Source organism: Pelmatolapia mariae, linkage group LG10_11 (assembly GCF_036321145.2).
Source record: "Pelmatolapia mariae isolate MD_Pm_ZW linkage group LG10_11, Pm_UMD_F_2, whole genome shotgun sequence".
Taxonomy (NCBI): Eukaryota; Metazoa; Chordata; class Actinopteri; order Cichliformes; family Cichlidae; genus Pelmatolapia; species Pelmatolapia mariae.
The window spans coordinates 21617488-21631679 of NC_086236.1; the positions used below are offsets into that span (position 1 = coordinate 21617488).

General features: G+C 41.5%; 1 protein-coding gene across 1 annotated transcript in view; it reads right to left on the reverse strand.

The window, feature by feature from the left end:
- zbtb20 (zinc finger and BTB domain containing 20) overlaps positions 1–14192 on the reverse strand; it is a 33587-nt gene that overhangs the window by 12208 nt on the left and 7187 nt on the right. Inside the window, exons 2-3 of the mRNA XM_063488417.1 lie at positions 5273–5417; positions 2463–3983 (exon numbers count right to left, since the gene is read on the reverse strand). Of these exons, the coding sequence (XP_063344487.1) occupies positions 2463–3963 (1501 nt within the window). The 5' untranslated portion in view covers positions 3964–3983; positions 5273–5417. The remainder of the gene's footprint in view (positions 1–2462; positions 3984–5272; positions 5418–14192) is intronic.

Sequence of the window (14192 nt, forward strand, 5' to 3'; positions counted from 1 at the left end):
AAACATCCACCTCAATAGGGACATTCACTGAGATCTGTGTGGCGCGGTCATTTTTAATGAAAGATTTCAGGGTGTGCACGCCGCTGTGGGTAAATCAGCCATTACGAAGGCACGTGTCTGATTTATTAATTACAAAAAAATTGGAGCAAATTAGTAGTTGGAAATTGAATCAAGGCAAATTTTGACGCTAAATGCTCCTGAAACACAGCCAGCTGACTCTTAAGCCCTACACAGAGGGAAAAAAAAAAACATGGCAGGATCAGCTGACTTCAACTTGTACAGCAACATCAGACGCCCAAAGCCACAAGGGTTACTTTTCCAGTACAGGAACATACCTCCGGCTAGAATTATTTAAACTTGCGTTTGCTGTATTGTGATGCTGGTTTCACTTGGTTTCACAAATGCTACAGCGCCGTGGGAAAGGTTTAGGTTTCGTCACAGTTGCTCTGATACAACATGCGCAAATTAAAAAAACAAAACACAAAAAGCGAGAAAACGATACATTTGAAGTATTTTACAAAAATATAATAACGCTGTAATGACGGCGCAGAAAAGTGGGGCTAAAATGTCAGGACTGCGAAAGCAATATTTTATGCATCTATTTGGCATTTCTGCCACTTTGTCGCGACGTTAAGATCATTTTCCATAATTGTCTCTGCTGACATTATGGGCTGTAAAATATTAACATATCAATAATAACGTAAAATGAACAGGCGGAGAAGGAGACTGATAACACCGCCAAATAGACAAGTTGTACCGCGCAAGTTAATGAAGTTCTGTGTATCGACTGCTTTTCTGCCGCGCTGAATAAATGAATGTGTTGCCACCTGCTTTCATTTAACGAAGCTAATAAATTCTGCTTTTGCTTTGTCTTTTTTTGTTTGTTTCCACTTGACCCGACCCAGGCCCTTGCAGAGGTCAGTTTTCAGGGTCACAACACATGAGCAGCACATACATAACAGGTATTTTACTGTGTTGCCCGGGGGGCAGTGTACTCGCAGTACAGTGATTCATACCGCTGAAAAGCATTCTCTATGTCTCTGACAGGTTTTTGATTGCAGAAAAATGACACACTACCTCTGCTGCACGTGTTATCATTATCTTTTTAGCTATTTTGAGTGCGCCGCGTCAATGTGCCCTGTGAAGATGTGATATATTACATTTGCTGGGGTACTTTGTAACTCCTGCTTAATAAACAAACAAAAGATGTTATCTTGTGCATGCGTTAGATGTATTCTCATATGGACAGCAGCGCCATATTATACTAAATCACGCTGGCATCCTTGTGGATTTTGAAAAATATAATTTTTACGAGATTAACAAAGGTGATCCATCATCGGCAGCCACGACTTGTTCAGATCTAGTCCAGGGGAATTAATCGATCTGTGATTTATTTTCCTTCTCAATCTGTCATCACTCTGCTGCTCACAATTATGCGAGTAAAACAGGAAATTTAGTTTCAAATAGCTTTCATATGACAAGTGGTTCTGGCCAAGCGATGGATTGTAATGAATAATAATGGCTATTTGAGTACGCAATTTTAACAAGATCATCTAATTATATACGATATTTTATTCTTTCTTTCTGTGATGATGATTTCTACAGCATGTGATTGATAAGGTTCTAAGTGCTGGAGGAAAGCGGTGCACAGTGAAACGATGTGCTGCACGAGCACTCTGCCTGCATTGCAAGTTAAACAGAAATGATGGCAAAGATAATAGTCAACCGTGACCTAACGAATGCGATTTGGGCTGTTTTTTTATCAGTTAGTAATTTAGTTAAATTGCTAGGATGGGTACTGGTTTATTATTTATTATGCTGGAAGTAATAAGACAGCAGAAATGTGTCGACAGGCCTCAGCTTTACACTGGAACTATAATCCACAGTGCAGTGCAACGCTAGAACTTGGCAACTATCTTTGTGCAACAGTGCCTCTCATAAATCTACATACTGATTTGTACTGTATGTAAATAGTAAAGATGTAACTTTGCAAATACCTAAAACTTGACTTTTTATGGTCGAGACCTCGTTTTTCTGCTTTAATCTAAACTTGACCTACACTTGTTCCTACATTCAAACAGCCATTTCTATGACACCCACATGTTTTGCAGAAAACCGAAGACAGGAAATCAGATATCAGTATGTACAGTATACATAATTTGGTTGTTTCCGCAGTGTGAACAAACTACAACCTCACACCCTGTGTGGTAACCTTGGATTTTTCCAGCTCTTCCGCATTGGCATATTGCTCCTGCACTAACAAAATTTGTCTGAATAGTTTATGATTAGCGAGCTCGGGTACTGTCACCAAACATCGTAATCAGAATGAATTTCAGATGAAAAAGACTGTGGCAAACCGAAAAGCTTTCAGCATTCACAAGCAGAGGCATTACCTAGAGAAGTGATGAATTATTATTGCTTAACTAAGAAAATTCAACTGATTAAAAATATTTTTCGCTTACCAGTATGGACAAACATGTGTTTGACGTAGTTCTGTTTGGCAGTAAAGGTTTTACTGCAGAGAGTGCATTCATAGGGCTTCTTTTCCCCCTGACCAATTCCTCCTGCAGCCTGTTGCTGCTGAGCTGGCGTTTGCGGTACCGAAATAGGGTTGGGGAATGATGGCATTGCGGGGGGCGGCACTGCCACAAACTGGGGTTGCTGCTGGCCAGGAAGGTAAAGGAAAGGCTTGTGGTCTCTAGCCGGCTGTGTAGGAAAGAGTGTGGGCAGGAAGGTGCTTCCAGCAGTGCCCATCACTTGGGAATTGCTGGTCACGGTGAGCGGCATCCTTAGATTGCTGGTGTCTGGCTGGCGCATGTACTGGGACAAAGGGCTGAGTTTGACTGAGTTTTGCAGGGACTGCATCATGCTACTATCACTAGTGCTGTGGGATGTGTCCCCGTCCTCTGTCTTTTGCACTTGCTCTGGGGACGAGTCATTGACCTCTATCTGCACTGGAACTCCTTCCCCTTGCTGCCCATCCCCGCCACCGTCTCGGCTAAAGCCAGTCAGGTATGGCTGCTGCTCCATTGTATCTGGCTCAGTACTAATGGAGGAGCTCACCCCTGAGTCAAAACTTTCAACCTTGGATTCACTCTCTACACCCTCAATCTGGTCAGTGTCGTCCTGGCAGTCCCCCATAGTTTCATAGCAGCTGTACTCATCATCCTCTTCCTGCTTTACTTTCACGCCTCCTGTTTGTATGCGTACCGGTCGTGGTTGCTTGCGGCAGTGAGTGGACTCGGCTGTGGAGATGAAGCGATCAACCTGCTGAGATCTTTCCTGGATGCGGTTCATCCAGGGCGGATCTTGAGATTGCTGGTCCTTCTGAGTGCTAAGATTTGGATCGTAATTCGTCGACAGAGGGTTAATGTAAAGGGAGCGCTCGCGGGTGCCGTTCTGCAGAGACAGGCCAGGGTAGGAGTACAGAGATGTGTATGCACGATCCACGTTTTGCTGTGATGTTGCTTGCATATAACCTGACTCTGCGTCACTGCTGGGCCCAGAGGTGCCAGACTCTGGAGTGCCGCGGGGTGTTTCCTGACCAGAATCTCCCGGTATAACAGGGAACCCCCCTGGCCCAGCCAGGCCCACGTTCTGGGACACGATCCGTGTGCACTCATCAATGACGGTCTTAATCTGAAGGATGCTGGCAGCAGTGAGGATCTGCAGAGCCTCTGATTGAGACACTCGCAGAATCCCACTGTACATAAAGTCTATCAGCTTTTGGATGGATTGTACCGAGACCACAGAAGGGATCTCAATGTCGCTGTAGCCCAAGAGCAGCTTGTCCTGAAAGAAGGGGCTTCCAGCAGCCAGCACGCACCGGTGAGCTCGCAGCATACTTCCATGGATCCGAACAGTCACGTCACAGAAGTGCCCACGGTTGCGCTGCTCATTGAGGGTCTCAAGTACAGAATTGCTGAAGTTGTGGAGATTGATGTTATGAATGCGCTCGGTCATCCCCTTGCAACTGATGTCACCTGCAAGCAGGAAGCAACATGCCTGACTGAACACAACACTAAAAGTCCCGGCACCTTTTTTTCACATGTAACAACAAAACATCGTCATTGTTCCCAGCGTCGCTGATAAATTAGGATTAATAAAATCTTGCACAATGGAATACAAGAGTTATGACCAAAGGCAATATGATAAGAAGCTCTTTATCCATTCAAGGAAATTGCCTTTCTAAACTGTGTGTAAAAATGTCGTCAACCATGACACAGCAATCAGTTTGAATACGAATTCAATATAACTGCCTGTTATAAATAATAAAAATAATACAATTCTTTGGAGAATGTCTAAAACAATAAGACAAATGTGTTAATTCTGAGGGGGGGGGGGCGGTCTTTCAGTTTATTCTCATAGTATTAGGAGACAATCCAGTAATTCCAGCATCTGAGCTAAATTTTTCTTCCACATCGCCAAACTGAAGGACAATTAAGATGGTTCCCATCTAATTACTCCAAGTTTCTATCAGTGTGTATTTCTGAAATTCCTCCAAACACCATTAGGTGGTGCACTGGGCTTAGAGGACAAACAGGCCTCTTTTGTTAGCCATGTGTTCACTGTGATGGCGCTTCCTAACTATCCTAGGGATCCACTAAAACGTGACCCGGCTGATCAGTGTGAGAGATAAATGAAAGTGCTTTTCTTCCATGTCCTCAGCTGAAGGAATAAAAATGAGAAAGGTAGGAAGTGTAAGAATTGTCTGTTTTGTTCATCAACTGCTTTAAAAATATATTTATTTAGCGCAGAAACATACTTAAGTATAATTATTGCTTTAAAGTACAGCTGCTGACCTTATTTGAAGGATCATTAAACACAACTTGTGCTGAAACCAAGAAAATTGCCCTCATTTTTACCTCACAAAACATACAAAACCAAGTGGAATATTATACTGATTTTTTTTTTTTTTGGTTTTTACACTTCATCTGTCAGTGAATTAATTTATTTAAAAAATAGTGCTAATGAAAATATGAGGCAGAATTGAACAAATTACTGCTGAATACACAGGGAAACGTTTGAAGAAACACTTTATAATTTAAAATGTTATTATATAGAGAGTAGAAGTAAAATTAATGTTGGGGGGTCAAATGATAAAAACTAGATTTTGTTTTAACCAGTGAAGTAGAATTTAGGTAAAAATTACTGCAAGAGGCAGTACAAAAGTGTCAACACAACGCATTAGTGCTAATTCCCAGCTCAGTGAATGAAACGTTAAGGAAGAATACGTTATTTTAAAAAAAAATGAAAGGAGTATAGTACTCACAGTTAGATGACGTTTTGTTACGAAGATGCTTGTGTGGCTGGTGATGAAGTGCGGGTCAAGCTTCAGTTTGCTGGTGGAGATGGCTGATCAGAGGCCTGGTGCTAGGCAAGGCTGTCAGTCCTCTCTGTCCAAATCATGTGTTGCTCTGCCACAGTGTTTGGAGGGGGGGGGAGACAGAGGGAGAGAGAGAGTGAGAGTGAGAGAGAGGGAAAAAGACAAAGACAAATCTTAATGCCACATACAGCCTCGTCGATACTGCCACTCCCTTAATGAACCAGGAGCCACATTAGCAGGAGTGTCTGCTGCAACAGATGTGTGAAGAGTTTTTAAAAAGCAGGATGAATGGACGTCGGTGAGTTCACATGACTGAAAACTACAAATCAAGGTTGAAAATAATTTTGGTATTGGCTCGCCCCCCCCCTCCGCGCACACACACACACACACACACAGTTGCCTGAGCTTTTGGGCAATAAAACCACACCCTTCCAAAGAAAAAAATTATCTACTTTTTTTCGTAAAGAGCTTTGTTTTTGTTTGAATATTTTGGAAAAGGTCTCAGTCATATTCACCATCCGTGTGTGCGTGTGCGTGCGTGTGTGTATCTGTTCCCCTTGTCATTTTCAAATCCACAAATGAAACGGCACAATGTCTCATACAGATGTAAAGCAACGTTTTCAGCTGTAATAATAGAAAAGAGTCAAATATTAAACACACAAGGCTTTCATTGAAAACACAAGAAAGGCATTCAACAACATTAAGCATGTGATGAGCTGCTTTGGTGATGCTAAGAAAGTCTGACACAACTGCTCTCACACTGTACAAACACATTTAGTATGCAAATGTTTGACCCCAAAACCGAAGACAAAAAAAATCACAAAATCACATAAAACTCATCAGACTTAAGTCGCACACTCGTGCTATCGTTCAAGAGCAGGGAACTGGAAAAGGGGGGTTAAAAAAATGCATTGAATCAGTGAAAAAATGCCTCCACCAAACAAATTAGACCCACATTGTTCCAAAGTGCCATCAGGTAATGCAACCAGTGAAGCTTTTAAAGTACCTGGAAATTTTCACGGCATGTTTGGATGTGAATATTTATCATTAATTTGAGGGTGGATGATATTTCTGACACTCAATTTTTTTTTTCTTTTGTAAAAGACGTTCAGCAGCAGCCACGCTTTGCTACAACAGGAACATGAAGTGCTCTGTAAAACGCCACTAACTACTCTGTGCTGCTGAATGAACAGAACGGGGCCAGGATTTGACCAGACCTGCGCATTAATGTTGGAGCAAATTATTCTTTTACGGCTCTCGAGTACTTTCCAACAGCACACCTACTTTGAGACACTGAAGTAAAGCCTGCCTACAGAAACTATGAGATTTTAAGCAGTGACCTCCCTTTTTTTTTTTTTTTCCTTACACACTCGTGTGGAAGGATCATTGGCTGCATTCGGTTTTGCTCTTCTATGCCAAGGTAACAGACACGCGTTAATGTGTAAATGTGGCCCGAAGATGATCATTGTCGTTATAATTGAGCACACTGAAGCAGAAAATCTGGGCGGAAAAAGTACAGTTAAAGTGTAACTGAGTTGAAATGGCTGAGTTGACGGACTGCTTGGGTCTCGGGCCTCCCTTCGAGAAGCGCTGCACTCTGTGGGACGCTCAGTGCTTGTTTTCCAGACATGTTCGTGACAACTTACAAATTTGATGATTAGATATAGGCATGTAATAACATGTTTAGGAGCAGATGGTGATCACACAATACTCAGATGGATCATGCTTTCAACCAAACGCAAACAGTTGGTTGTTTTTCAGTTTTGATCTGGATTTAAAAAAATTATTATAAAATGAACCTCCTACATATGAAATATAACTTTAGCCATTTTCTATTCACTATAAAGTTATGTGAGTGACCTAAAATAACACATACAGATGGTTTACTATAAATATATATATTTATATAAGTCTAAACTGAGCGCTGGCGTAGCTGCTAAGTTAGAAACTATGTTTAACCAAACTGTGACCTGTTGCGTGTGAATGAAACCCTCCAAAGTCAAAGGAAACCCCCCCCATATATATATATATATATATATATATATATATATATATATATATATATATATATATATATACATACATATATATATATATATATATATATATATATATATATATATACACATATATATATATATATATATATATATATATATATATATATATATATATATATATATATATATATATATATATATATATATATATATATAATTGTTTTTTACTAGACCGCACACCCACATGTCAAATTTCTTTATCCATTATAATGTCAAATATTTGACTTTTTTTCCTTTTTCCTGCTGGGGTTAGCTTGAGATGCAAATGTTGTCCAGGTGCCATGGTTGGGTTTTGTGGCTACTGCTCGACAGTGCGCACATATATGTTGCTTCTACCAGTCCAGACATGTAAATCCACCTGCCTAATGGGGAAAGTGAGGTGAACGCTGGCAACAAAGGAGTAGGCCAAGGGAAGCGGGCTTCAGTTGCCCAGACTGCCACTCACAACAGTGATTCCATTTTAGCCGTGACACAGTGGGTGAGCAGCAGCCAGCGCCTACCTGCAGTGAATTCTAATCAGCCCAGGGGTCTGTCTCCCTCCCTCCCTCCTGTACCCTGCCTTGGACTAAAGGGGCTGATGATCCTTCAAAATTAATTAGATCCTTGTAGGAGGCGGCCATTTTCTTTCACTTGCTAATACTCCAAGGGGAGGAAAAAAATTTAAATCAAACTAAATTCAGCGTTCGTACCCCACCTCCCCCATATTGGTTTCTTTCTTTCTGCGCCTCTACCTGTTTCCTGTTTCATCACGTTGAACCTCTCCCCGTCTTCCCTTCCTACCCGTCTATCTCTCCATCCGTCTATGCCCCCACTCTTCTTCCTCCCTCCTCCCTCCTTACAAACCTTCCCCAACACCCTCCACCCCCCACTCTCTGGCTGCCTCCATGCCCCCAGCTCTGTGTCTGCCTCTGTGGAGTTTGCTGTCAATAAATCCCCAGAGGTCAGTTTGTCTGCTGGAAATCAGACACAATGCTTCAGACCGCCAATGCAACGCATGCTCTGCTGCTGCCGCCACAACAAAGACTAGGGAGGGGTGGAGGAGGAGGAAGAGGGGGGCATTAAAAAAAAAAAAAGGAAAAAAAAGGAGGAATTAAGACGGGAAGACGAGGGTTGCAACTTCACCAGGCAGGCTCCAGGTTAATCAGCTGACTGCGTGAGGAGGCGAGCTCGTGGAACACGCTGCACCGAATTGGACATTAGTTAATCAAGGTGGGGTGGGGTGTGGTGGGAGGGTTTTGGGGTGGGTGTGAGGGGGGTTCAAATGGTGAGAATGGGGGATGGGGTTGAGAACAGACATAAGAGGCATGGTTATGAAAGGAGCAGTATCAGCCATTTGAATAATGTACATCTTGAATATGCAAATACTGCTTACAACACACACTACAAGCATACATTCAAGGCCCTTGGTACGATTCAGTGTGGAGACAAAAGGGCCGCGGGGCATGATGAAAAAGCTCATGTCCATGGACGCGCATATAGCATCTTGATGGATCTGATGCAGATCTGCACTTATCGAGAGTGTTTTTGTGTTACACCTTATTAACAGTAAGTCTGTCTAAAACCTCCGCTGCTTAACAATCACCGTCCGACGTTGTAATTATTAATTTCAATCATCCGTTCCGCCCAAGCACATTAGCATATAAACTGCCAGAAATCAGGCTGTAATAGTACGTTTTGGATATGGGATCTAATGTAATTCCGTTCACAATGTAAATATGTAGCGAGAACACTTTGGGGGGAAAAAATGAAGCAATATTCGTGAGGTAAGTGAAGGGGGCGCGTTTGATAAAGATAGAGTGCGTTCAGCTCACTTCTTTAACAAAATGGGTGTGCACACGCAACTCGGCGTCATCAGTTAACGCCTCAAACTTTGCTGAAAAATCAAACGTTAGCCAGCACTATTTTGCCACTGCACGCTTTGATCGCGACGACCGAAAAAATAAATAAATGAAAAAGTCTGCCCAACGACGGCTGTGTCAGCTAATTAAATCGGAGCAATTTGGAGCGCTCTGTTTCTCTCGTTACCTTTGAGCACTTAACAGGTAAGTAATGCGCCCAACTCCCATACACTCCAGGAAAAGCTGCAGAAAAACCACATCCTCAGTCTCAAGATTTAATTGATTTGGCTTTATTGCAGTCACTGAAAATCATCAACAAGCACACGGAGGCTGTTGACAAGTTGAGCCAAGATTTTTCACACAACATTTTTTTTTTCCTTCCCATTTCTACTTCTCCCTGGACTGAAACTGTACGGCGCGACATGTCAGAACTGGTGAAATAGTTTGAGTGATTTCGAGAGCAAATCATTGATAATTATAGCGTGTTTAAAATAGACTTGATACGCAACTATTATTATGAAACATGAACTTTGAACTCTGAACTGCCATTTCACCTCAAAACGGAGGCGTACCAGAGATCCCTCCTTCAAAACTGTACTTTCGATTTTAAACTCAAGACCAGGAACGGTTTCAAAACATGAAAATACAATAAATTACCATTGCAGAAATTTACAACACTTTTCCTTTCTCAAATTCCTTCCTTCTTGGTCAAAGCATTGTAAAGTAATTACACCACTATAATGTTATAGCCTCTCTTCAGTTGAAATTGCTTCAATGACTGTATTGTTCATGCATTTGTGTGCATCATACGCTAACTGCAACCACTGTTAACTCTTTACGGTCCCCTTAATTTAATCACGCCGCGAATCTTTAGTTCCACTGAAATGTCTCCAGTAGCGCAGCATATTAATGTGTTAACATATTCAGCCCAACAGAAAGCCACTCAATGTGACAGGATGTGCGCCTTTCAAATAAATTCCTCTAGCACATAAATAACAATAAACACTGCAATTCAAGTGGAGGACAGTTAAAGTATTTTTTGACAGGACAGCTTGTTCAACTTCGTCACTTTCTGTCAAAAACACACCCACCGCCACCCGTTATCCATAGCAGATCCATTGTACACTTACAGATGGGAGGATAATCTACTTCTAATATACTTTTTTTTCACACAAAGTCCACACAAACACTTGTGAATTAGTGCTATCAGTATTTTTTTTCATACTGTATTTTATGAAGAGGATGGGGTGGGGAGTGGGGGAGGTGGGAGGGGGACAAACAGCCACTGCTGGCTTACGGCCATTAAAATTAAAGACGGCAGTCACTTTGGTGATGGAACAGAAAAAAAAAAATCTCAGAATTGGCAAATGGCTCTGCTTTTGTTAATGAGCATTTGACCAAAAAGAACCATCTGACTACTCATATGATAGTCTCCAAAACACCTCTAACCCCCGAAGCAGATAATGCTAAATTCAAGAGTTATCATTTAGGCACAAGTGTCCAATGCAACTGCCTCTCTACAGCTACTACACACGTCAAGGACATTTTGCCTCTCCAAAAAAGGACCTCACAGGCCATTAAGAGATCTTCACGAACCTACACAGCTGCTCATATAGGACCTCTCTGTCTATTACTAGTGTATCATGATAAAGAGCAGTTAATACATTCAGCTCGTCAAGAAATATCAGCGTGTATGCCTCTATTCATATGTTTCTATTCTCAAAAATTGGACTGTGTAGCTTTGAGGAACACTTGTGTATCTTCAAAAGAAAATAAAGCATCTCCTGACTTTCTATCCTTGAGACGTAAACAAGGAAAAAAACAAAACAAAAAACAGGCGTTTGTGCTGAATTACGAGGGGACTGTGCGGGACCTTTGTGAAGAAGCGCGCAGCTCTAACACAATAACGAACAAAGCAGGCTCTGGATGTGTTTAGGGTTAAGAGTACACTATGTTTGTCACTATAGCGAGACCAAACAGAATGAAACCACAGTCTCATCTGTATTTAGAGCTAGAAAAACAGAAAAAAAAGATGCTCACATAAGTTTTATGTAAAGCCGGGTTTCACATGCAGCGCTTTCAAGGTGGCCATGCCTCTCAAAGACAGCACACATACGTGCTGTGGTTAAACAGTAAAGCCTTCTTTCATCAGTCACGGTTAGTGTCTCCACAATAGCACTTTGCTCTGTAAAATTTAAACCTTTAAGTTAACCTGACTAATGATTTAACTGCTAGCAGTGACTTTAAATCACTACTCGACCGTGCGTGGAATAGTCAGCAACTTCAGAAGTTGTGTACCATGAGGTTTCACAGCAGCTGCACGAGGGTGCACGAGCCAGCGCGGTGATGGTCCAGCACAGAGCTGAACTTTCACAAATGCACAAGGGTGCTTTAAGCAGGTCAGCTGTTCCGCTAGCTGCTTTTGCTTCAAGGGTCAGCAACCTACCCTCTCTCTCTGGCAAGCACAAGCACAATGTTTGCCGTTTAAAAAAGACATGGTACAAAACTGCTAACATGCTAGCAGGAAAAAAAAGAGAAAATGGTCATTGCAAAAGAAAAAATAGTTTCATGATGCAACATATTTCTTCAGCCTGTAGCTACGGCAACAACAATACAAATGGCATTGGGATGAAATAAAACTGACTCATTATTCAGGTGAACGGGCGATATCTTCAACATACTGTCTTCAAGCACAGATTTTCCTCATTATGTGAATAAGATGGTAAATCCAGAAGACTTAATGGAAGCATGCTGTCCTTATTTGAAGCCATATGGATGTTAGCAGTGTTTAGTTTATTTTTAGTTTGGCAAGCTGTTGTGTAGTAAATACAGATGATTATATATGTCTCATCAGATCATTTGACATATGACCCATCTAAAAGTGCAATGCTGACGCACTGAAACACTGCCGACCACAACCGTGCCCTAAACACGCTTTGACCAAGTGCTGGTCTGATCCACTGGTCTGCAGGCTGAGCAATGTGATTTAGAGCTAATGACTTAAACAAAAATTGGCACATAGGTAAGGTTTTCTGGTAATCCATCAAGGGGTGGCAATCTAACCACATTAAGAAATTTCATCCATACAATAGCGTGTTGCAAGACTAACTTGTTAAGCAAGCCAACTACAGAATTTCACAAGCACTCAGGGAAAGGCCAAAAACTAAAGATTTCCACTCTTTCGGCCTTGTGTTAATCTCTAGATGTTATTTAGACATTTGAGCTGACTGAAATTTCAGAGCAGCACACTCAAAGTACAGATAAGTCATCGGGGCTCGCATAAGGACAATAAGATCATTCATGTAAAGAGGAAATCAGCTCTCGTCGGGCATTTATGATGAGTACGTTTTAAGAAACTACTGCCCACACTGTAAGCCACACCCTCTTACTCGGTAAATACACCTTTTGGAGGAAACAAAGGAGTAAATGGAGAAGTTTAAAGAAAAATATGCAAACTTGGACATGTGACAAAACAAAGCTTATGAGCTTCATGGGAATCACATGTAAGGCTTCTACTAACACAGTCCAATTTAGTGTCAAACCTTTGGACAGTCTAATCTCAAAATGGGCCTGTGCATTGCCTGGAAAGCCTGTTGTTTGTGCTTGTTGTTTTCCCAGCAATGACATCAGGAAAAACTATGTAAGGAACACCAGTTAGTGTGGTTATACAAGTTCTATAGCATATCAGAGGTTGCATATACATAACCACTTCTTGTGTCCTTGTGTGACCGTGAAGATGACTATATGTTTTTAAAATTATGTCAAATGAGCTGATGGTAGCTGTTTGGCTGGGTTTTTTTTTTTTAAATAGATTTTTACCACCTGATGTGTTAGCTGTTAACACGCTCATTAATTTCTGGTCTTTCCATTTCCTGTTTGCTTTGTTGGTGCCCAAAAAACAAAAAATGCCATTAGCAGTAAAGTCTTCTCCAAGATCGATCATATTTAAAGTAGGGAAATTGATTTAAAAGGCGTTTAAGTGATGCTGACAATGTTGCGTTTCTTACTGGACTTCCTTATGTTTTCCAAAGACAACAACTGGTGGAGCTGTACAATGCTGTAATTTGTAATTACAGAGCAAACCGCACTTGCTTTGTAACGTATTTCCATTACCTTACATGGCTTGCGTTGTTTGTTGCTGTGCAATGTGTCACTGTCAACACAACAAGATATTTGCGTGTTCACCATTGCTACACTTCCTATTGTTCCTTGTGCATTTTAGTGTAGCCCAGGTTGTCCTCTCTGATCTGTTTTAATGCAAAAAAAAAAAAAAAAAGCAGAGAGACTACAGGGTCACCTCAGCACAAAGCGCCGATAATATCAGCTCCGTTTATGATAATCCTCTGGCCCTTTGGCCTTGCTAATGCTCATGAATTGTTGGTCAGTGTGGTCTTTTGAATGCAGCAGAATTATTATCGTTGATGGTAACAATCTATAGCTCATAAGCCCCAGAGTGTAACCTAAGCTGATCAGCTGTTTCTGGTAATATTACTATAAAAATCATGCCACAGGCCTGTGAGTATTTTCGGCAGGTCATGTAACAAATGTGCCACTTCTAAGTCATTTGTGGTGCCACGGTTTGATGGAGAGGCTCAGGAATGCATATGCCTTCATTCCTGGTCATGTGACTGTGTGCTAGGTGAAGTTAACAGGGTACGTACAATAGCTATGTGTGTCTTTGTCTATTTGTGTGACCTTCCTTCCTATAAATGCATGTTGGGAGTGAGCCTAAAGAGAAGTGGGAATAAGAAACATGCTTTGTGAATGAATGAATGATTGTTTAGACACTAGCCAGCAGCACAGCTCACTCTAGTGAAAGACTCTGAATTGGATTCATGTTGTTTAATCTGTTCACAGAAAACATTTTTTTAAAAAGCAGCTGCCACAAGGTCATGTATGGACGTTTTCACGTGCAGTGTCCCACTGCTGCCCCAACCAGCAACCATTGCATTGGATTTCAAGCCGCCC